Source organism: Notolepis coatsorum (genome assembly GCF_963971535.1).
Source record: "Notolepis coatsorum genome assembly, chromosome: 14".
NCBI classification, from domain to species: Eukaryota; Metazoa; Chordata; class Actinopteri; order Aulopiformes; family Paralepididae; genus Notolepis; species Notolepis coatsorum.
In genome coordinates, this window is record NC_140178.1 from 92252290 (window position 1) to 92276844 (window position 24555).

Sequence of the window (24555 nt, forward strand, 5' to 3'; positions counted from 1 at the left end):
TTATGTTTGTGGATCACGTTGAAAAAGTGAATAAGTTGACTGAAACCGGCGTCACGGTTAAAGACACTTTTGTGACGGTGACTCCTCGGTCTATGCCGTATACAAGAGTTACCATCTCGAACATACCACCGCTAATCAGTGATGATTTATTAGTGAAGGAATTGTCGCGGTATGGTAAAATAGTCGCACCCATTAGAAAAATGTCATCCGGCTGTAAGTCCCCATTACTGGTGCACGTTGTGTCACACAGACGCCAGGCTCTAATGATCATGAAGAAACATGACGAGGAGCTTGATCTGGTGTTCAAGTTGAACGTTGATGGTTTTGAATATGTAGTACCGGTATATGTGAGCTCTGGGGTGTCAACCTGTCATGGCTGTAAACAGCATGGCCACTTCTATCGGGACTGTCCTGATAAATTTCCCACTGCGGGAGCGCAGGGGGGGGGGGGGGGGGGGGGGGGGAGCAGGTGCGGACGCACCGAGGAGTTTTTCTGATGCAGTGGCGAGGAAGGCTAATGCTAATAAGAAAACGAATGACAGTGAAAAAACAACAGGAGATCAGACTGGTGTACGCAGAGAGGAAGGCACTGTAACTGAGTCAAACTCATGGTGCATCAAATGTCAAGTTTGACAAGTCAAAACAAGGAGAGTAAAGAAACGGTAGATAGTGATGGTGAATTGATGGACGAGTCTTTCAAAGTCCCTGGTGCTGTTAAAAGAAAGGGAAAAGAAAATACTCAAATAGACTGTTCTCAGGCCAAGAAAGCAGTAAGCGTGGTCAAGGGAAGGAAGCCGGAAGAGAAGTCAGAGTCATCTGGTTCTAGTATGGAAGATGAGGAAGAGGAAGACGATGGGGGAAGCGAAGGCGGCTGGCAGAGCTGGTCTGAAAAAAGTGAAGGGAAGTGTGAAATTAAAGATTATTTCTCAGATAAAGAGGCTCTTTGTTCCTCTGTCAACTCACAGTTGAGAAGCAGAGAGAAGGGAGGTTATACTGCAAATGAGGGGTTCAGACTGAAGAAAATAATGCAGAATATCAAAAAAGGTAATGTTCAATGATGGTGAAACACAGCTCTAGGACAGGCTGGTTCCTGTGTGTTTTTTCTTGTTTTGTTTTAATACAAGGTTTGAAATTGGATGTTTTTTTGTTTTTATTGGAATGTAAATTTATATGTTTATGTGACCTGACTCCATTTGATCAAGGATTTTTTTGCTGCACTAACCGAAATGTAAATGGGAAAATGTTTAACCCTTGTGGTCCCAAGGGGAAACAATTTTGTGCAAGATGTCTGGCAAAGCACAGGATCCGTATGTCTGCTAGTCCAGGACTAGAGGGAGCGAGCGCCATTACAGACTTGTGAAGCCTGCAAGTCTCACTCAAAGCCACGAGGGATGGGGAAAGGTTACAGTCCTAATGTCTCCCGCTCGTATCACGAAGACGAGACGGAGGGAGAGACCTCCGAGAACAGTTCTTGTCGGATGGCGTTGAAGCGGAAAACACTTTCTGACCCTAAGAGACCCCTGACCTACGACCCCAAGAGACCTCTGACCTCTAAGCAGCACTCTGAGAAGTGTCCCTTAGACCTGTACCCACAGCTAAGGGAGAAAAACTGTGCCTGTGAGGCCCAGCACCACCCTGCTGCATGGGAGGGGCCCCGCTGGCTCCCCAGTGGTCTCAGGGACCGGGATCAACATGTTTTCTCTTCAGGACAAATGGAAGAACATGGACTCGCGATACCTAGCACACAGATGGCAAACTGAAGAGCCATGGAAAGGAGTGTTTTTTCTGTCTGTTATCCACTGTTTTTTGGAGCTTTGGTGCTTCAATGAAGCTTTTTGTTTTTTTTGGTTTGTTTGTTTGTTTGTTTGGTTGTTGATGTGCTTTTTGTCAGGAACCAGTCTGTTTTTCCACAGTTTTTTGGAGCGTTGGTGCTTCAATTGATTGTTGATGAGCAGCTCCGTTTTAACCATTTATTTCTGTGAGGTTTTAAATAGCGTCTATGTGTGAATATGATTTATTGAAATAAAGGTTCTTAAAAATCTCTCTCTCTCGCAGACTGTGTGGATGACTGCCACTGAAAGTGCTTATGGGCGGAACCCAGCCCAATATCAGGCTGAAATCTTTTAATCAAAAAAATATTCCTTGCAGCAGCATTCATAGCAGTCATATCACGTTGTAATTTGTATTGGAAAACTATACTGTCAAATACCATTATAGCGTCAAAAACAAAGACAAATATTGAAATAGGTCAGAGATCAGATAGAGGATGGATTTTACACGATCATCTATGGCCATGCAAAGATAATCCTATCATAGTGATGTGTATATGGTCATGTGACCTGAGCAGTCTGGTCCATCAATTCTCCAACGTGTGATAAATAAAGGTACTCCTGGACTCTTAACTTCTCTCCTTAAGTATGACACAGCAATAAATAACAGTGTATATATATATATACAGTATAAATAATGGCAAACTAAGAATGTGGGAGGAAATTGCAACAAAAATACCTTTTCCCTCCTTACTATGGTTGCTAATGTCTTTTGTGCAATGGTACCGATTAAGGGACTCCTTTTTTTTCCACTTTTTCTCCCATTTTCTATTTTTCTCCCATCCCAATTTTCGTATCATCCAAATCTACCCTCCCCTGTCTCGAACGCTGTTTCTTGCCTCCCACAAGCCGGCTGCAATGTGGACTAAGTCATACATACTACTCAATAGTCAGGAGGGATAGGAACCAGTATGGAGGTGGTGTCTGTGTGTATATACACAAGGATACCAAATACATCAACCGTACTGACCTTAACCATGATGAAATTGAAACCGTTTGGATTGAAATCTTATTAGACAGGGCGAAACCAGTACTAGTAGGCACAATCTATAGACCACCAGAACAGAGTGGCTTTTATGACACACTTGATGGGTGTTTAGCTGGGGTGGAGGGGGTAGAAAAAATTCTTATTGGGGACTGGAACACGGATATGCTGCGTAAAGCAGCACCCGTCTTCAAGGCCTTCAGTAGATTTTCTGATCTGCACGGTTTCAGCCAGCTAATCACCCAACCCACAAGGGTATGCGATTCGACACAAACCACCATTGACCTCATTTTGACCTCTGACAAGTCAATGATCTCCAATAAAGGGGTGATAGCATGCGGGTTAAGTGATCATTATATGATTTTCTGTACCCGCAAAAGGCTAAAACAGAAGGCCGGCTGTCACAAAACAGTCACATCTAGAGACCTCAAAACTTACTCTAGAGAGGCCTTTAACCTAGAACTGGGGAGCTTGGACTGGTCAGATGAACTCAGTGGTACACAGGTTGAAGGAACATGGCTTGGATTCAAAACCAAATTCACAGAAATACTCAACAACATGGCACCCATAAGAACCACCAGGGTTAAAAATCGCGCTGAGGCATGGATGCACACTGAAATACTGGCCGCTATGAAAACCAGAGACAAAAAATGCTCTGAACTTCATAAAAGTCAGACAAAGCTTTCCAAAAGCTCAAACAGTGAACTCCAAGCCCACGTGGTTGAACAAAAAATTCAACGAAACAGACTAAGAAATGACGTAAACACCATGATCAGAACCGCAAAAAGAAATTTCATCAACGACAAAACTGAGGAAAACAAAAACAAACCCCGCAAACTTTGGAAATTACTCAATAATCAACTAGGCTGCAGTAAAAAACTTAAAACCAGATTCTCAAACATAAACATAAAGACGGACAACACGCTCATCACAGACAAGCTGGATGTAGCCAATTACTTAAACATCTTTTTCACAAACATAGCCACAACACTGGTAAACAAACTACCCTCCCACTCAGGGCATTATGGGGTAGAACACATAGTAGCATACTACAAAAACCTAGGGGTCCACAAAGACGACTTCAAACTTGAAATGGTAACAACCGATGAGGTACTCAAAAAATTTAGCGCCCTCCAACCTAACAAGGCCACTGGCCATGACAACATCCCCTCCAAATTCCTCAGAGACGCAGCAGCCGCCATCACCCCAGTCATCACACACATAATAAACCTCTCTATAAAACAGGGGCACGTCCCCAAGGACTTCAAAATTGCGAGAGTGACCCCTCTGCACAAAAAGGGCAGCAAATTAGACCCAGGCAACTACCGCCCTGTTTCTATTCTTACCTCCATCTCGAAAGTCATGGAGAAAATAGTCTACGAACAGGTCGAAAAGTACCTGGCGGAAAAAAATCTAATCTACGAATTCCAATATGGCTTCAGAACGTCCCACTCCACTGACGCATGCCTCCTCTATTTGAACGACCACATCAAACAAGAGGTGGACGCGGGCAAATACTGCGGCATGGTCATGCTGGACCTACAAAAGGCCTTCGACACTGTCAATCACTCCATTCTAATGGACAAGCTAAAAGCAATTGGTTTTGATAGCTTATCAGTGAGCTGGATGCAATCCTACCTGGAGGGGAGAGAACAGATGGTAGAGGTAAACGGTACTCTATCCCCCCCCCCTCACAGTGAGCTGTGGTGTTCCACAAGGAAGCATATTAGGACCGCTACTCTTCCTAATTTATGCAAATGACATGTCGTCAGCCTGTGACTGCAACTTGTTCCTGTTTGCGGACGACTCAGCCCTGCTGGTCTCTGACAAGAACAAGTTGCAGGTTGAAAAAACCCTCAGCACGGAACTAGGCAAAATCTGCATATGGCTCGCTGATAACAAACTATCATTACACATGGGCAAAACAGAGTCCATTCTCTTCGGTTCAAATAACAAACTCAGCAAGACCGACGGCTTCTCAGTCACAGTGGGTGACAATATTGTCACAAGGAAAGACGAAATTACCTACCTGGGTTCCATCCTAGAGGCAAATCTTTCCTGTGACAAAATGGCATCCAATGTAATAAAAAAAAGTCAACCAACGAACTAGATTCTTGTACCGGATCTCCTCTCTGGTAAACAAGAATACCCTGAAGACTCTGGCAGGAGCACTCATTCAAGGGTACTATGACTATGCGTGCACCTCATGGTACCAAAGCACCTCAAAGGCGCTTAAAACAAAATTACAAACATCACAAAACAAACTGGTCAGACTACTACTTGACCTGAACCCCAGAACCCACCTCACCCCAGCAACAGCAACTTGCAATGGGCCTGGTCTACAAGATACACTATACGACCGGGGTGCCCATGTACATGTCAAAATACTTCCCAAAGGTCAGTGAATACCACAACCACTACACCAGAGGAAGCTCAACAAATCATGTTAAACCCAGATTCGGCTCAAACAAGGGACTAAACACGTTTCGCAATTATGCCACAACAATGTGGAACGCCCTACCCAAAGCTGTAAAGGAATGTGAATCCCTGCCCACATTCAAAACCGCTCTTAAAGAGCACCTACGGGAGGCTGCAATTCGAAACTGGCCACCGTAAATGCCCAAAACCCCCACCACCTCCTAATAGACAGTCTCCTCCCCACCGCATGTATATATTCCCTCCCCGCCGTATGTATATTTCCCTCCCACCCACCCACCCCCTCCTAATGTACAGTCCCCTCCCCATCATATGTATATACTCCGTCAGGATCTAGAGGTAACAGTACTGTATATTTGAATACCGCTTATGTCACAAATGTATCGGTACTAAATACCTATATGTCCCTATGCCATAAATGTCATGTATGTTGTGTATGTCATAAATGTCTATATGAATTGAAAATGGGGGACCCTGATGGAAACAAGACAAACGTCTTTCTCAGGTCTGCATCCCCTTAACAATTGTATGTATTGAGCCGTACTGTATTGTACCCATTCTGCAATCTGTTAAATAAAGTTTTCATTCATTCATTCATTCCCCTCCAATACTCGAGGTAACAGCAGTCGCATCTTTTCACCTGCGCGGCGCGATCTTTCAGCCTCAGGGGTCTGCGCTTTGGAGGGGCGGCGCCCCCATCGCTTCCTGATTCTACTGCGCAGGCGCACCAACCGACCTGTAGGAGTCGCTGTCCACAACGCCCGATCCCCACCCATCAGTTTCCCACCCCCTAATACTGCCAATGTGTATTAGTACGGACGACCAGCTAAACTGAAAGCAATGTGGAGCTTCGAACAGGCGAACCCAGCGTCTATTCGTGGTGAACGCCTTGCCCACTGCACCGCGTAGCCGCCCGATTAAGGGACTCCTTAAGTATAAGAGAAAACTTGACATACTTATGTGAACATTTTAAGGAAACCTTAAGAAGTATACTTAAGGTTGTTTTGTGCTACCGATTTTATTTTTAGGAAACCGTAACTTGGATTTGAAGAAAAATCTTAACTTAAGGTGCTTTGTGCAACCAGCCCCTGGCGATCATCTCTGTTAGACATGATAACTATGGGTGTCCCTGGACTCACCTGGCGATCATCTCTGGGGTGAGCTCCGTCTCCTGCTTGGTGATGGTGGTACTGAAACAGCTGCCTTTACTGATCCAGTAGGACTTGACTGTCCTGAGAAACAACACAGAAACACACCGTCAATCATCTCACTCACCCGCCCAATACAGACATCACTGGCACCTGGTGACTAGTTATGGCTATAATTGACTAATCTTTCATCTCTGACATTAAGAAGCCATAGATTTATTCAGGGTTTTGATACATGGACTTTAAGTACAATGTTCCAAGTCGAACCCTGACCCCATTAGTTCTTTAAGCTCCAAACTCACCAATAATATAATTTATGCATCTGTTGGATGGGTTAAGCCATGTGGAAGATATCAGTTCTACTGTGGATTCTCCATTGAAAGTTTAATGACTAGACTAGAGACTTAGCCCAATATTAATATCCTGGACTGATAACAGCCCATATGGTATTATTAATCTAAAATCCTATTCTATTTCAAATCCATTCTCACTTCTCTACGTTTATCTAGGTAATTTGATAGATTCGATTCTAGATTGCTATTGAACTTCGTGTTACAAAGCTTGTAAATTGGGGGTCTTTATGCTAATCTTGGAAATCTGTTGAGATTTATTATTATTATTATCGCACAAATCTGCTTCAAGGTCCTTGACCTGGCATACCGTGCAACGAGGGGAACGGCTGTCTCCTACCTCCGGTCAATGGTCTCTAACTACACACCCTCAAGACCCCTACGCTCTACATCCTCTGGCCACCTCAGACCCACTCCTATCCGAGCTCCGGGAGGGTCATCCAAGAGAAGCTGCCTAGTCTGTATCCCCCCCCCCTGCTGCTTTATTGACACCAGAATTTCCCCAAGGGGATTAATAAAGGATCATCTTAATCTTAATCTATTCTCTGTCCTTGCTCCACAATGGTGGAACGAACTTCCCACCAGTTAGGACAGCTGACCATTTTGACTAAAAAACACAATTCTTAAATCAATATTTGAAGTGCACTTTGCCACTAAATAATCGCCCTTGCCTATATTACTACCTACTACGCTAATATGTCTCTACTACTATGTTTCACCACTGTGTGATGAACATTGTTACTCAGCTGCCACAGTGTTGTACCCTCTTCCTGCTGACCTGCAGAACTTGTAAATTGCTTTGGATAAAGGCGTCAGATGACGAGATGCCCCGTTCTGTTATCACTAGGTAATAGTCTGTGTTGTGAAGGATCAGATTAAACCGAATATGTATATTTATTTATATATATATATTTAGTTGTATTTGTATATCGTTTGATATCCCCTGTATATTCCTTGTACAATATGCATTGAATATCCCCGTTTCTACTAAACAGCCCATAATAGTTTCATTCTACCATTGGACGAGAACCTGGCGCCAGGTTGCCATACCCCTAGGTCCAAGTTCAATCGTGCCGCCTAACATGTCGTGGCAACCCCCGGTTCCGCGCAGTAATATGCCGGGCGAAATACGAATGGTACTATTTGTTCATAGCGCATATATATATGGCGCTAGTAAAGTAGAACTTCCTTTTAGTCCAGTTCTTTACCCTCCAACAGAGTGACAGACGCAAAAGCCTCCCCACGACGCACGTGCGGTGTAGTAAGGCCTACTTGGCCCAGAATAGGCATTGAGATATCGTGTAGATTAATAGTTGAATAGTCATAGTTTGGCACTATACCGTCGAGTTGGACGTATTCTATTAAGCTAATAATAGTCTATTTATGTATGGTGCATCGTTCGGTTAGAGTTCTAAAGTTATCAGTACCCCCATCGTTCCTGACGTTATCTGGACGCTTAACCAGGCTGGTCAGACCCCTAGTGGTGATTGCATCCGAGGAGCTCCGGGCCAAGAGCGACTGGACCTGTATATTGGATTACTCTACCCGGACGACGGCGAGCCTTCCACGGCTTGGATTATGCTTTGTGTGCTTTGATTATTCCATGGATAAAGGCCAACACTGCGGAGTGTTGGAATTACCCCCCGGAGAGGACTCCAGGTGAGACGGCGCTCTACACGTGAGGTCGCCTCACGTCTCTCCGTTGTGGACCGGCAGATACCGTCCACAGAGGGTCCAGCTGTATTCGTCTGCGGTCCGAGGTTCTGTGGGCACCGTGTCCAAGACTTTGGATTCTCCCAAGACACCGTCGGCCAGATGGGATACCGCCAGCGGCTTCTCTAACCCCCCCCCCCTCCTACTGTCTTACAACCAGCGGGACCCCCCCCCCCCTTAGTGTATCCAGCTATAATCATTTAAGTACCATCGCTATCGTTTCCTAAATATTCCAGGTTGTATACTTACTCCCTGCGTAACCAGAGATTGGACATTCAATGTTGATTTACCTACGAATACTCATTTGCCATAAAAGTGCATATTTCATATTTCAAATCATAAATGTAATTAAGTGATCGTTGTATACACCTTTTGCTGTATTAAACCTTCGATTTGGTACATTTGTGTGGATTCGTTTCATCAGGTGGGAAAGTGTTCATCATACTTATATCTTGTACTGGGTGGCCAGAAGTTAAAGTACATGAGGTAGTGGTATTAAATATCATATCTAACAATACAGTCAGGGAATTGTACCCCTCAGTTACAATTGGTCCTTCGAGCCGGATGGTAACTAGTGTAATATTAATATAGTGTTATTAATATCGAAATGGCCTATGATGAACACTCCACGAAACGATCCTCCTAACCTAGAACGCCCGCGGCGCAGACGACAGACACCTCAGTACTTAGAGGCTTACACTGTCAGTCAACTACCTAGCCTTCGACAAACGGTAAACGCGGTAAAAATAGAAAGTAAAATTATGTCTGACCTTAACGAGCAGGTTTCCCCGACCACAGAGGCCCTAGTAGGTCCTAATGTAACTGACCAAGCTCACGGTGGGGACCAGGAGGGAATTGACATGCCTTTACCCCCCGCCACTACTCAAGAAGTAGTCCCCGACCAGCCCCGGGAGGAAGACAACCCTACAGAGAGAGAACTCTGCACGGAAGAAGAGGAGGAGAGCGCCGAGGAACTAGAGCTCCAGGACTCCCCAACGAGTACCCCCAGGAGCGGCTCACGCAGGAGCGGCTCACCTCCACAACCGCCTTCCCCCAGCGAAGCGGAGAGGATACTACAACAGGCGTTCCTCGTCAGCCTGACAGCCTCTACCGAACGCGACCGACTCCAAGCGCAGCAACGGAGCGAAGAACAGCGCACACGTCTGGAGATGAGACGCTTCCAGACAGAAGAGAATATGGCAAGAGACCGGGCCGACGCCCAGCGTGCCGCTGCCGGTGCCCAAAGAGACGCAGAGCGCGACAGACTACAAGCGCAACTAATAGAGCAGCTGATCAAAAGGACAACACCCTCTCCCTCCGCTAGGGGTTCAAGGAACTCGTCGAGACAACAGTCAAGAGCAGCGTCACCACAACGAGCAAGCGACCCTGAACTTGACCAACAGACCGAGTCTAGACCCCCCGCAGACCCCCTTCCCATACCGGTCCAAGCGAGACCCAGCTACAAGGAAGGAGCGGCCTACACTGCGGAGAAGCTAAATAAACGATTACAGGATCTGGAAGATCTGATAGAGGAAGAAGAGGGAGAAGAGGAGAACCAAGCCCGACGACAGCACAGTACTCCACCGGACCAGGAGGTCCCATACAGTCCAGGCTATACCCCCGCGGCGCTGCGCTACAGACCCCCGACTCTATTCACGGGTGAGCACGACGCACGACCAGCCCCGAGGAACAGCACCTGGACCAGCGGGCCATGGTACCCTGCCAGTACCAGCCCACAGCGAGGCGCAAGAGGGGACTCGCCCAGGAGGTCTCTCCCCCAACGCTCGCCGATGTATCAGCCATCCACGGCGTCATACAATGCCACACCGTCATTCCCAGACTTCGCCTATGAGAGTCGAGCACAGTACACGGAGCTCCGGATGTGCTTAGAGACAATGATGGTGGATGTCGCTGATGAACACCACAAGTATGCAATATTACTGAAGCACCTAAAAGTACCACGAGCGCACAATATAGCGCTAGCCTATGCTACCTCTTCGACTCCATACACAGCGGCCCTTGCAGCGCTGGATCAGAGATATGGACGTATATGGGATTACGTAATCCATGAGATAAGGCATATTGACCGCCTACCCCCAGCCACAGACAATCGCTCACTAGACGACCTGTCAATCAAAGTGCAGTCCCTGGTGGGGATGCTGGGAGCGCAACGGGAGAAGGGCATGCATGAGCTATACGCCAACTCTAACGTCGAGAGGATTTTGGAGAAGCTGCCACCCGCAAGACAGGAGCGCTTTAGGCGGCAGAGGGATTACCGAGACCCCGACGGCCCCGAGCCATCCCTCCTTGATCTGGCCGACTTCCTGGCGAGAGAGGTCAGCAGCTTACGACTGGACACCTTCGGGCGGAGCACGCCAAGCTCCAGAGAGGGACCCAGGAGAATAAATGATGGAAGAAGATCGGTGACTGTCATGCACCAATCAGAGTCGGTACCGAGCAGTAAGAGTCACAGCACCCCCTCGAGAAAAGAGAAGTGGAAGATAGCGTGTCCCTACTGTGAGAAAGAACACTGGCTGTCACAATGTGACCTATTCACAAAGATGAATGCAGAAGAAGTGAGTCAATGGATAAAGTCCAACCGGCGCTGTTATCGATGTGCGCGGCCCCACATGGCAGCCGAATGCCGCCTAAAGAAAAGGTGCAGCCGATGCGATGGAGCCCATCTAGATATACTACACGAAAGTAACGGAAGACGGCCTATACCTGCACCACGGAGCGGCACCAAGGCAAGTGTCATGTACATTGACCCCGCCAGCAGCAGCGGAGCCCAAGTGCTCTTAAAGGTAGTCCGTGTGACATTGAGCTACCAAGATAAAGTCATGGACACTTACGCCGTCCTTGATGACGGGTCAGAGAAGACCCTTCTGCTCGCCTCCGCTGCGACCCAGCTGGGACTGCGGGGGAGCAAGAACGAAATGACGATTCGGACAATAAGAAGAGATTTAAAGACGATAAAGGGCGAGAATGTCTCCTTCACCATCGCAGCCAACGGGCAGCCAGAGCGACGGTACAAGATCACAAATGCTTTCACCAGCCAAGAAATAGGACTATCGCAGTACACCTACCCTGTCACCAAGTTGATGGATAAATATGTGCACCTGCGCCAATTACCTATCCCGCTCATAGACGGCGCTACCCCGACCCTGTTGATAGGCTCCGACCATGCAGAACTCATAGTCCCGATTGACCGGGTCCATACAGGCCCCCGAGGCTGTCCTGCAGCAGTCGAGACCCGCCTAGGGTGGACCCTCCAAGGCCCCCTCGCTAAATCTCTCAACCGAACAGCAGCCACTAGCTGCTTCCACTCCAGAACGACAGAAGAAGACACCACTCTCCTGCAGCATGTCGAGAGGCTATGGACCCTAGAGACAATGCCCTTTAAGAACGAAAAGAAAGATATTCGCTCTAAAGAAGACATTTACGCCATCAACCTACTCGAGCAGGGGACAAAGAGAGTCACAGTCGGCGGAGTGATGAGATACGCAACTCCACTCCTGAGGCGAGAGGGAATGCCCACCTTTCACGCAAAGAAAGACGCCACGGAGCGCTATCTACTGAACACAGAGCGGCGCCTAGCCAAAGACCCCGCTCAAGAGAGTGTGTACCGAGCTGAGATTGAGAAGCTAATCACAGCGGGACACGTAACAAAGATTGACATTAAAGAGGCCGATCAGACGACCGAATCATGGTACGTGCCGCATCACAAGGTCCATCACAACGGCAAGGATCGCATTGTGTTTAACTGCAGCTACCAGATCGGATCCCAAAATCTGAATAAAGAGCTCTTGCCCGGCCCCACACTCGGCCCCTCCCTACTAGGCGTGCTACTGCGCTTCCGCCAGGACAAGGTGGCTATAAGCGGGGATATCAAAGGGATGTTCTTGCAGGTGAGACTAGTAGAGGAGGACAAGCCTCTGCTACGGTTCCTATGGAGAGAGAAGATCGGAGATGAGAACCCATCCATCTACCAGTGGGAAGTACTCCCCTTCGGAACCACATGCAGCCTGTGCTGTGCTACATTTGCACTACAGAAACACGTCACAGAGGACCCAGCAGCAGATGAAGAGGTCCAACACAGTGTGAAGAACAGTTTCTACGTGGACAACTGTTTACAAAGCGTCTCGACTCAAGAAGAAGCCGAGGCTCTCCTAATCAAGTTACGCGCCTCCCTAATCAAAGGCGGCTTTGATCTCAGGCAGTGGGCCAGCAGCGACCCGCACGTATTGCGCAGCCTCTCCTCCGCGGACAAGGCTGCCAGCAGCGAGACCTGGATGGCGACAATCCCAGGAGAAGCCCAAGAAATGACACTAGGACTAGTCTGGCGCTTCAAAACAGACTCGCTCCACTATAGACACAAACCCTTGGCTCCAGAGCAAGGAAGGTCGGCGGCGACCAGACGGAGTGTGTACAGAACACTCGCCAGACAATATGACCCGTTGGGATGTATTCTACCTTACACCACCAGGGCAAAGATGATTGTACGAGCACTATGGGACAAGGACCAGGGCTGGGACGACCCAATACCCGCACACCTTGCCTCAACATGGAGAGAGTGGGAGACCGAACTCCGCTCACTCCCAGGTGTCAATATACGCCGCAGCTACTTCCCATCCACAGTGAGGCCAGAGACATGCGAGATTGAGCTACACGTCTTCAGCGACGCCTCCGAAGTAGCCTACGGATCGGTGGCCTATTTGCGTGCCCAAGAGATGGGAGGAAAGATACACACTGCTTTCATCCTGGCCCGCTCAAGAATAGCCCCACGTAAGCAACAATCTATCCCACGTCTAGAGCTCTGCGCAGCCCTCGCAGGAGCGCATCTAGCCACGTTAATCCAACGTGAACTCACCATTCCGGTGCATAGAACAATCTTGTGGTCAGATTCCACGACAGTACTCACATGGATCAAGTCTGATTCATGCAGATACAAGGTCTTCGTGGGAGTCAGAGTCACCGAGATTCAAGAATTAACAGAAGAAGCAAGCTGGCGGTATGTGGACACCAAACACAACCCAGCTGACGTCATCACCCGGGGAATGTCTCTGGATGACCTAACCCGTCGCAACATCTACAGTGACGGACCAGCATTCCTCAAGCTCCCGGAAGGAGATTGGCCTACGCCCACCCCGAGGGAAGCAAGTAACGAGGAGGCTGAGAACAAGAAACCTATGTTCTGTGGACTGAGCACTGTCGCCTCCACAGACCCCAACATAGATGACTGCATTACCCTAGAGAGTGCGCAACAAAGAACATTCCTGCGGCACCATCCAGAGATTCAGTCCACCACTGACATGTCAGCAGCTGACTACGAAGAAGCAGAACTTCTTCTACTACAACGAGCCCAGAGAGACTCGTTCCCCGATGAGCTAGACTGTCTACAGGGAGGAAACCCCGTCCCATCAGACAGCAGACTGATTCACCTGGCACCAGAGAGTGACGCCCATAATCTCATCAGAGTGGGTGGTCGCCTGCGGAGAGCCCCCGATCTACCAGATGACATTAAGTACCCGATCGTCTTGAACAGCCGACACAAGGTCACAGAGCTGATCATAAAGAAATACGACGAGGATGTACACCACGCAGGAGCAGAGAGAGTCTTCGCGGAGATCAGACGTCGTTATTGGATATTGCAAGGGAGAGAAGCAGTACGGCGCTTCCAGCGAACCTGTCTAGACTGCCGTAAGTGGTGCGCGCAGCCCAGCATACCACGGATGGCTGACTTACCCCCCTGTCGCTTCCGAATCAGCGACAAGCCATTCCACTCCACAGGCATGGACTGCTTTGGCCCGTTGTATATAAAGAGAGGAAGAGGCACCGAGAAGCGGTGGGGTATTGTATTCAAATGCATGACCACCAGAGCGATACATATCGAGCTCCTTCCGACCATGAGCACAGACTCATTCCTTATGGCCTTCCGGAGATTCACATCACGGAAAGGAAAACCGTCTACATTGTTGTCTGATCACGGGACCAACTTCAAAGGCGGAGAAAGAGAGCTGAGAGAGAGCTTCCAAGCTATGGGCCCAGAACTTAAGACTCACCTCGCTCCAGCCCAGATTGACTTCCAGTTTAATCCCCCGAACGCACCCCACTTCGGTGGAACCTGGGAACGAGAAGTACGTTCTATAAAGACAGCCCTGTACGCCGTACTCGGAGCCCAGACTGTGGCGGAGGAAGTCCTAATGACAGTCCTCACGGAGATCGAGGGAGTATTGAACTCAAAGCCCCTCGGTTACGTCTCCAGTGATGTAGCAGATGTCGACCCAGTCACCCCCAACACACTCCTAATGGGGCGGCTGGACCCCGCGCTACCCCAGACAATGTACAGGCCTGAAGAAGCGAACGGCCGAAGAATGTGGAGGTACAGCCAAGTACTAGCTGACAAGTTTTGGAGCAGCTTCCTACTTCACTACCTACCGTCTCTACAGACCCGCCAGAAGTGGGTAAAAGAGAGAGACAATTTGACAGAAGGAACAGTCGTCATGATTATTGACCAGTCACTACCCAGAGCTATGTGGCCGGCTGGCCGCGTAAGCAAAGTGATCACCGGTGCCGATGGCAAGGTCCGAGCAGCTGAAGTACTCGTCCAAGGGCGCACTTACACACGTCCCGTGGCGAGGCTCATAGAACTGCCCCGACTCCCAGATACTATCGATGATGACCATGACCCCATGACTTTGTGAGTTGACTGACCCTTACAGCGGACCTTGAGTGGTAGACAGTGCGGTTAATCTGTCTCTGCTTAGCTAATTAGGTGGGACTAATTAGGGGGCGGCTGTTGTGAAGGATCAGATTAAACCGAATATGTATATTTATTTATATATATATATTTAGTTGTATTTGTATATCGTTTGATATCCCCTGTATATTCCTTGTACAATATGCATTGAATATCCCCGTTTCTACTAAACAGCCCATAATAGTTTCATTCTACCATTGGACGAGAACCTGGCGCCAGGTTGCCATACCCCTAGGTCCAAGTTCAATCGTGCCGCCTAACATGTCGTGGCAACCCCCGGTTCCGCGCAGTAATATGTCGGGCGAAATACGAATGGTACTATTTGTTCATAGCGCATATATATATGGCGCTAGTAAAGTAGAACTTCCTTTTAGTCCAGTTCTTTACCCTCCAACAGAGTGACAGACGCAAAAGCCTCCCCACGACGCACGTGCGGTGTAGTAAGGCCTACTTGGCCCAGAATAGGCATTGAGATATCGTGTAGATTAATAGTTGAATAGTCATAGTTTGGCACTATACCGTCGAGTTGGACGTATTCTATTAAGCTAATAATAGTCTATTTATGTATGGTGCATCGTTCGGTTAGAGTTCTAAAGTTATCAGTACCCCCATCGTTCCTGACGTTATCTGGACGCTTAACCAGGCTGGTCAGACCCCTAGTGGTGATTGCATCCGAGGAGCTCCGGGCCAAGAGCGACTGGACCTGTATATTGGATTACTCTACCCGGACGACGGCGAGCCTTCCACGGCTTGGATTATGCTTTGTGTGCTTTGATTATTCCATGGATAAAGGCCAACACTGCGGAGTGTTGGAATTACCCCCCGGAGAGGACTCCAGGTGAGACGGCGCTCTACACGTGAGGTCGCCTCACGTCTCTCCGTTGTGGACCGGCAGATACCGTCCACAGAGGGTCCAGCTGTATTCGTCTGCGGTCCGAGGTTCTGTGGGCACCGTGTCCAAGACTTTGGATTCTCCCAAGACACCGTCGGCCAGATGGGATACCGCCAGCGGCTTCTCTAACCCCCCCCCCCTCCTACTGTCTTACAACCAGCGGGACCCCCCCCCCCCTTAGTGTATCCAGCTATAATCATTTAAGTACCATCGCTATCGTTTCCTAAATATTCCAGGTTGTATACTTACTCCCTGCGTAACCAGAGATTGGACATTCAATGTTGATTTACCTACGAATACTCATTTGCCATAAAAGTGCATATTTCATATTTCAAATCATAAATGTAATTAAGTGATCGTTGTATACACCTTTTGCTGTATTAAACCTTCGATTTGGTACATTTGTGTGGATTCGTTTCATCAGGTGGGAAAGTGTTCATCATACTTATATCTTGTACTGGGTGGCCAGAAGTTAAAGTACATGAGGTTTAAAAGCAGAGGTCCACACTGTGTTGAAGTCACTCTGTACTGGGCCCTGTTAAGGAAGGACAGGACACTCTCACTGAGAAACATTGCTTTATACTGAAAACTAGGGTAAGCCATTTTAAGTTTATTAGTGAATCTTAAAAGTGAGGAACCAGCTGACTTGATTAAAGGGGCGTGTTTAAAACGGCCATTTTGTTTAGTTAAGTGCCCCCATTAAGGGACTGTTTCCTGTTTACTAGTAGCATCTGATTTGCTGAGTGAGCCATTAAGAGCCTGCCCTGTTTAAAAGCAGAGGTCCACACTGTGTTGAAGTCACTCTGTACTGGGCTCTGTTAAGGAAGGACAGGACACTCTCACTGAGAAACATTGCTTTATACTGAAAACTAGGGTAAGCCATTTTAAGTTTATTAGTGAATCTTAAAAGTGAGGAACCAGCTGACTTGATTAAAGGGGCGTGTTTAAAACGGCCATTTTGTTTAGTTAAGTGCCCCCATTAAGGGACTGTTTCCTGTTTACTAGTAGCATCTGATTTGCTGAGTGAGCCATTAAGAGCCTGCCCTGTTTAAAAGCAGAGGTCCACACTGTGTTGAAGTCACTCTGTACTGGGCTCTGTTAAGGAAGGACAGGACACTCTCACTGAGAAACATTGCTTTATACTGAAAACTAGGGTAAGCCATTTTAAGTTTATTAGTGAATCTTAAAAGTGAGGAACCAGCTGACTTGATTAAAGGGGCGTGTTTAAAACGGCCATTTTGTTTAGTTAAGTGCCCCCATTAAGGGACTGTTTCCTGTTTACTAGTAGCATCTGATTTGCTGAGTGAGCCATTAAGAGCCTGCCCTGTTTAAAAGCAGAGGTCCACACTGTGTTGAAGTCACTCTGTACTGGGCCCTGTTAAGGAAGGACAGGACACTCTCACTGAGAAACATTGCTTTATACTGAAAACTAGGGTAAGCCATTTTAAGTTTATTAGTGAATCTTAAAAGTGAGGAACCAGCTGACTTGATTAAAGGGGCGTGTTTAAAACGGCCATTTTGTTTAGTTAAGTGCCCCCATTAAGGGACTGTTTCCTGTTTACTAGTAGCATCTGATTTGCTGAGTGAGCCATTAAGAGCCTGCCCTGTTTAAAAGCAGAGGTCCACACTGTGTTGAAGTCACTCTGTACTGGGCTCTGTTAAGGAAGGACAGGACACTCTCACTGAGAAACATTGCTTTATACTGAAAACTAGGGTAAGCCATTTTAAGTTTATTAGTGAATCTTAAAAGTGAGGAACCAGCTGACTTGATTAAAGGGGCGTGTTTAAAACGGCCATTTTGTTTAGTTAAGTGCCCCCATTAAGGGCCAGGTGTTAAGACAGCACTAATTAGTGATAGTGATTTAAAGGCTTGCTGGTGTAGCGTCAGCGAAGCGTCGAGAAACGAAGAGGGACAAAGAGGAGGAGTTATCCTGGAGTTCACCGCCGAGGGATCCACCGATCCACCCAGTGCTAAGTACACCATAATCCTATATTTCCCTCCCACACTGCTATTTCTCTACTTCCTCCCTGCCACTCTCGACAATACAATGTGTCTCATACCTATATCCACAATCTGCTCCTCCAGAACTGACTCTACCCATCCACGACAGTTTGCTAGTAACCCGGATAATCTCTCCTACCCTCCTACAGCCACTAATACACCTGTCACAGTACGGGGAGGCTTATGGAATTGTCAATCAGCAGTCAAGAAAGCTGACTTCATTACTGCCTACGCCCATAGTCTAAATCTGCAGCTCCTGGCTCTAACTGAGACCTGGATAACCCCCAATAACTCATCAACACCTGCAGCATTATCTACAAACTATAACTTCACTCACACACCTCGACCTTCCAGACGGGGTGGAGGCACTGCCCTCATGACATCTCCTTCATGGGCTACAAACGTAACACCACTCCCAGAACTGTCACTCTCCTCTCTCGAATATCATGCAGTATCTGTCTCTAATCCTTTCAATCTCACCATTGTTACACTCTACCGCCCTCCAGGTCCGCTCGATCACTTCACAGATGAGCTGGACATGCTTCTTAGCTCCTTACCGGAAGATGGTACCCCTCTCCTTCTACTGGGCGACTTCAACCTGCCTGACTCATCTCAGTCAGTCATAGTAGTCTCCCTCCTACAATCGTTTGACCTGACTCCCACTGCCATGCCTCCCACCCACAAAGCAGGCAACTCCTTGGATCTCATATTTTCCCGTAACTCCAGCATCATTAACACCACGGTAACTCCCCTACATGTATCTGACCATTCCTTCATATCCTTCTCACTAACTCTCATGCTTAACCGAAAGGTCTTCACCCCAACTCAAACAGTCTCACTCAGACGCAACCTGCCCTCCCTATCCCCCTCCACCCTCTCCTCTGACATACTATCCGCTCTACCTTTGAGTGACACCTTCTCTGCTCTCTCCACAGAGATGGCAACCTCCACCCTCCTTTCAGCCCTGGCAACCTCCTTCGACAAGCTCTGTCCCCTCGTTGAGAAACCTGCCCGCCGTTCCCCACCCAGTCCATGGCTGACAGATCCAGTGAGAGAACAAAGACAGGTCCTGAGAGCAGCTGAAAGGAAGTATAGAAAGTCACGCCTCACTGCTGACATCGACACATATCACAACCTCTTGTTAACATTCTCCAAAACCATCACTAATGCCAAAGCTTCTTTCTTCCACCATAGGATCGAGGCCTCTGCCAAGAATCTTCGCAAACTGCATGCTACCATGTCCTCCCTCCTCACTCCCCCCCCACCCCCCCCTCCCTCATCTTTCTCTGCCGAAGACTTTGCGATCTTCTTTGAGGAAAAAGTGGAGAACATCCGCAGCTCCTTCTCCCAACCCCCACCCATTCCAAATGCTGAATCGAGAACCTCATCCTTCACTCTGTCATCTTTCTCTCCCATTACAGAAGCAGAGACCCTGACACTGGTAACGTCAAACCGTCCGACTACTTGCCAGCTGGACCAGCTACCCTCCCCACTCCTCCAGACCATAGCACCAGACATCCTCCCATTCCTAACTGCAACCATCAACTCCTCACTCAACTCGGGGGTGGTCCCCACCTCCCTAAAACAAGCCAGAGTCACGCCGCTCATAAAAAAACCAACCCTGAACCCTACTGTCATAGGCAACTACCGTCCTGTCTCTCTTCTCTCCTTCCTTTCTAAAACACTTGAACGTGCTGTATCCAACCAACTTACTACTTATCTCTTACAGAATGACCTCCTAGACCCTAATCAGTCAGGCTTCAGGACTGGTCACTCCACAGAGACAGCCCTCATTGCGGTCACAGAGGCACTTCACTTAGCAAAAGCGAAAGGCCTCTCCTCTGTCCTGATTCTCCTAGATCTATCTGCAGCCTTCGACACAGTCAACCACCAGATCCTCCTTGCGGCCCTCGCAGGAATGGGAGTGGCTGGCTCTGCGCTGACATGGCTGTCATCATACCTCAATGACCGCTCCTACCAAGTGTCATGGAGAGGGACCCTGTCGGCCACCCGCCCCCTGCGGACGGGTGTCCCCCAGGGCTCGGTTTTAGGACCCCTTCTCTTCTCCCTCTACACTAAATCACTGGGTAACATTATCACGTCTCATGGCTTCTCCTACCATTGTTATGCCGACGATACTCAACTCTTCCTCTCCTTCCCTCCCTCAGATATCCACGTCTCTGTGCGGATCTCGGCCTGTCTGTCCGACATCTCAGCCTGGATGACGTCCAACCACCTCAAACTGAACCTAAGCAAAACAGAATTGCTCCACCTGCCGGCCAAATCCTCCCCCCTAACCGACCTTTCAATCACAGTCGAGAATGCAGCTGTGACTGCGTCCCCGACCGCCAAGAACCTTGGTGTTGTCCTCGACGACCAGTTGAACTTCTCTGCTCACATCGCAGCGACGACCAGAACCTGCCGATTCCTCCTGAGCAACGTCAGAAGGATACGCCCCTTCCTGACAAAAGAAGCCACCCAACTCCTCGTCCAATCAACAGTCATCTCCCGCCTCGACTACTGCAATGCACTGCTCGCTGGCCTCCCGGCCACTGCCACTAAGCCTCTTCAACTCATTCAGAACGCAGCGGCCCGCCTGATCTCAAACCTACCGAAGTCGGCCCATGTCACCCCACTTCTTAGGGACCTGCACTGGCTCCCCATTGCTGCACGAATCCGCTTCAAGGCCCTCGACCTAGCATACCATGCGGCAAAGGGAACCGCTCCCGCCTACCTCCGGTCAATGGTCTCTAACTACACACCCTCAAGACCCCTACGCTCTGCATCTTCTGGCCGCCTCAGACCTACTCCTATCCAAGCTCCGGGAGGGTCATCAAAGAGAAGTCGCCTATTCTCAGTCCTTGCCCCACAATGGTGGAATGAACTACCCACCCCAGTTAGGACAGCCGAATCACGTCCAATCTTTCGCCGTCGACTAAAGACGCACTTCTTCAACCATTATCTGAATTAAAAAAAAAAAAAAAAAAAAAAAAAAAAAAAAATCTAACCCTAACTAACCGTACATTTACATTTACATTTAGTCATTTAGCTGACGCTTTTATCCAAAGCGACTTACAAGTTCTGTACGACAAGCATACCGTACTGTCATGCACTTGTCCTAATAAACTAACCTACACTGTAGCACTCAACACTTTGATGAACATTGTTGCTCAGCTGATAGAGTTGTGCCCTTCCTGATGGCTTGTCGTACAGAACTTGTAAGTCGCTTTGGATAAAAGCGTCAGCTAAATGACTAAATGTAAATGTAAATGTAAATGAGGTAGTGGTATTAAATATCATATCTAACAATACAGTCAGGGAATTGTACCCCTCAGTTACAGTCTGTGACGAGGATCCCTGTTCTCCGTTACCACCAGGTAACAGTCTGTGACGATGATCCCTGTTCCGTTACCACCAGGTAATAGTCTGTGACGAGGATCCCTGTTCTCCGTTACCACCAGGTAATAGTCTGTGACGATGATCCCTGTTCTGTTACCACCAGGTAATAGTCTGTGACGATGATCCCTGTTCTCCGTTACCACCAGGTAATAGTCTGTGACGATGATCCCTGTTCTCCGTTACCACCAGGTAATAGTCTGTGACGATGATCCCTGTTCTGTTACCACCAGGTAATAGTCTGTGACGATGATCCCTGTTCTGTTACCACCAGGTAATAGTCTGTGACGATGATCCCCGTTCGGTTACCACCAGGTAATGGTCTGTGACGATGATCCCTGTTCTGTTACCACCAGGTAATAGTCTGTGACGATGATCCCTGTTCTGTTACCAGCAGGTAATAGTCTGTGACGATGATCCCTGTTCTGTTACCACCAGGTAATAGTCTGTGACGATGATACCTGTTCTCCGTTACCACCAGGTAATAGTCTGTGACGAGGAACCCTGTTCTGTTACCACCAGGTAATAGTCTGACGATGATCCCTGTTCTGTTACCACCAGGTAATAGTCTGTGACGAGGAGCCCTGTTCTCCGTTACCACCAGGTAATAGTCTGTGACGTGGAGCCCTGTTCTCTGTTACCACCAGGTAATAGTCTGTGACGATGATCCCTGTTCTGTTACCACCAGGTAATAGTCTGTGACGAGGATCCCTGTTCTCCGTTACCACCAGGTAATAGTCTGTGACGAGGATCCCTGTTCTCCATTACCACCAGGTAATAGTCTGTGACGAGGAGCTGTTACTTAAGTTCACCAGGTAGAAACAAACCTTTCTCCATATGCAATAAACTCATAACTTCACACAGTAGGGATGGAGGCATCTGATTCACCTCCAGTGATACAGAACAATGCATCTACTGCCACCTACTGGTAGAGAGCGGTAAACATCAAAAAGCCGTTTTCTTCCAAATAACCCCTCATTGTGAGGGACAAGGATGAGCAGAAATAAAATCTCTGGGTTATCCATGTCTGGGGGAACTTGTACATTTGGTAGACTTATACATATACACAGACACACACAGATATATTCTGTTATTTTTTTAACAGAAAGGTTCATCTTCGTGCTGTGTTGATTGTGATTAATATGTAGTCATTGAACAAGTAAAAGTCCCAGTGGAACCAGTCAGATCCTCACAGTAAATGCTCTCAGACCAGCGATCTTACTCTGAAAGGTTTGATCATCATTTACAGATACCAGGTATGTTCCTTTCTGCCTCCCTCACTGTTTACATCATCAATGACATCAATGGCAGAAAAGTGGCTTTTTATACAGTAATAAGTCTGCGGCACGGTGGTGTAGTGGTCAACACTGTCGCCTCACAGCTAGAAGGTCCTGGGTTCGATTCCCGCTTGCCGTGTTGCCAGTTACCTATCTCCCGGGCGTTTCTGTGTGGAGTTTGCATGTTCTCCTCGTGCTCACAAGGGTTTCCCCCCCGATAAGATAAACCCAATGGAAAAACATGCACAACAGATCGCTAACACTGTCGCGTCCCTGACGAAGACGAACAGGAGCACTTGGATTGGTCCCCGGGCGCGGCGCTCGCCGCAGCCCTCGTCTGCTCCCAGCTGCCCTTGGGGGGTAGGATGACAGGATGGGAAGTGCAGAAAACATTTCATTCAGCGACTCAGTGCATGTGTGTGTGTGTTCCTGTGGGTCGCCCATCGCATGTGTGTATGTTAAATCTGCATGACAAATAAAGACTTCTTCTTCTTCTAAAACTTTGTTTTGTAGGAACTTTCCTATCAATTCTGGATTATGGGCATGTGATTTACAGACATGCTGCTGCCTCCACACGTAGGTCTCCTTCTCATCAGACAGTTTCCCCTTCTTTTGAATGTTGCTTCTCAGGTGACCACTGAAAACCTGCTGTTGTTGCTAGGTGACTATTGAAAACCTGCTGTTGTTGCTAGGCGACTATTTAAAACCCACTGTTGTTGCTAGTCGACTATTTAAAACCTGCTGTTGTTGCTAGGTGACCATTTAAAACCTGCTGTTGTTGCTAGGAGATTATTGAAAACCTGCTGTTGTTGCTAGTCGACTATTTAAAACCTGCTGTTGTTGCTAGGTGACCATTTAAAACCTGCTGTTGTTGCTAGGAGATTATTGAAAACCTGCTGTTGTTGCTAGGCAACTATTGAAAACCTGCTGTTGTTGCTAGGAGATTATTGAAAACCTGCTGTTGTTGCTAGCTGCTTTTTTTGAATGGGGGTAGTTGCTTCTTAGGCGACCACTGAAAAGCCGCTGTTGTTGCTAGGCAACTATTGAAAACCAGCTGTTGTTGCTAGGCAACTATTGAAAACCAGCTGTTTTCTGCTAGGTGACTATTGACATCCTGCTGCTGTTGCTAGGCGAGTATTGAAACCGTGTTGGAAATACAGCACTCTTTTGCTCAAAAGTTTCAAATATTTCCAGCTTCCAGTGCTCAGCTCTCAGGAACGCATAACATCGTCGCTGTGTTGAAATTAACAAGAGAAAAAGAAGCCAACGCTGAAAAGACTAAAGGTCTCGTCTTACACTTCAGACAGCAGCTTCCTCTTCTTCAGCTCGTTCCTCTCCTTCTCGTCCAGCTGAGACGTCTGTCCTTTCTGCACCAGGAGCAGCCTGTGCCTAACCTGGTCCTCCATGCTCTCCACCTGAACACACACACACACACACACACACGCGCGCACACACACTTCATTAGACTGAGTACATTAGGAGTATTATTGGTGAGCAACCTTCACAGTTATGTAGACATAAAGGCACACATACAGTCTTGAATATCCTGGGCCCGCCTTCATGCCCTTTATCCAATCGGATCCACTTGTTGGACATAGCTTTGCTGAAGCCGACCTTCCCAAAGGACAGTTCCTACACGTATAGATAAAAGACAAAGGAAGAACAGTAACATTAGTTAAAAACAACATTTTAAAAGATCAGTATTTGCTCGTCAACACACATGATCTACATTGTGTTCCATACCCGTTGCATTCTGGTTGCCATGCC

The 24555-nt window shown here is 47.9% G+C and overlaps 1 protein-coding gene across 1 annotated transcript in view; it reads right to left on the bottom strand.

Annotated features, from left to right (window-relative positions):
• farsa (phenylalanyl-tRNA synthetase subunit alpha) overlaps positions 1–24555 on the bottom strand; it is a 51065-nt gene that overhangs the window by 20771 nt on the left and 5739 nt on the right. The window contains exons 3-5 of the mRNA XM_084328506.1: positions 24322–24420; positions 24085–24203; positions 6390–6482 (exon numbers count right to left, since the gene is read on the bottom strand). Coding sequence (XP_084184632.1) covers positions 6390–6482; positions 24085–24203; positions 24322–24420 — 311 coding nt within the window. The remainder of the gene's footprint in view (positions 1–6389; positions 6483–24084; positions 24204–24321; positions 24421–24555) is intronic.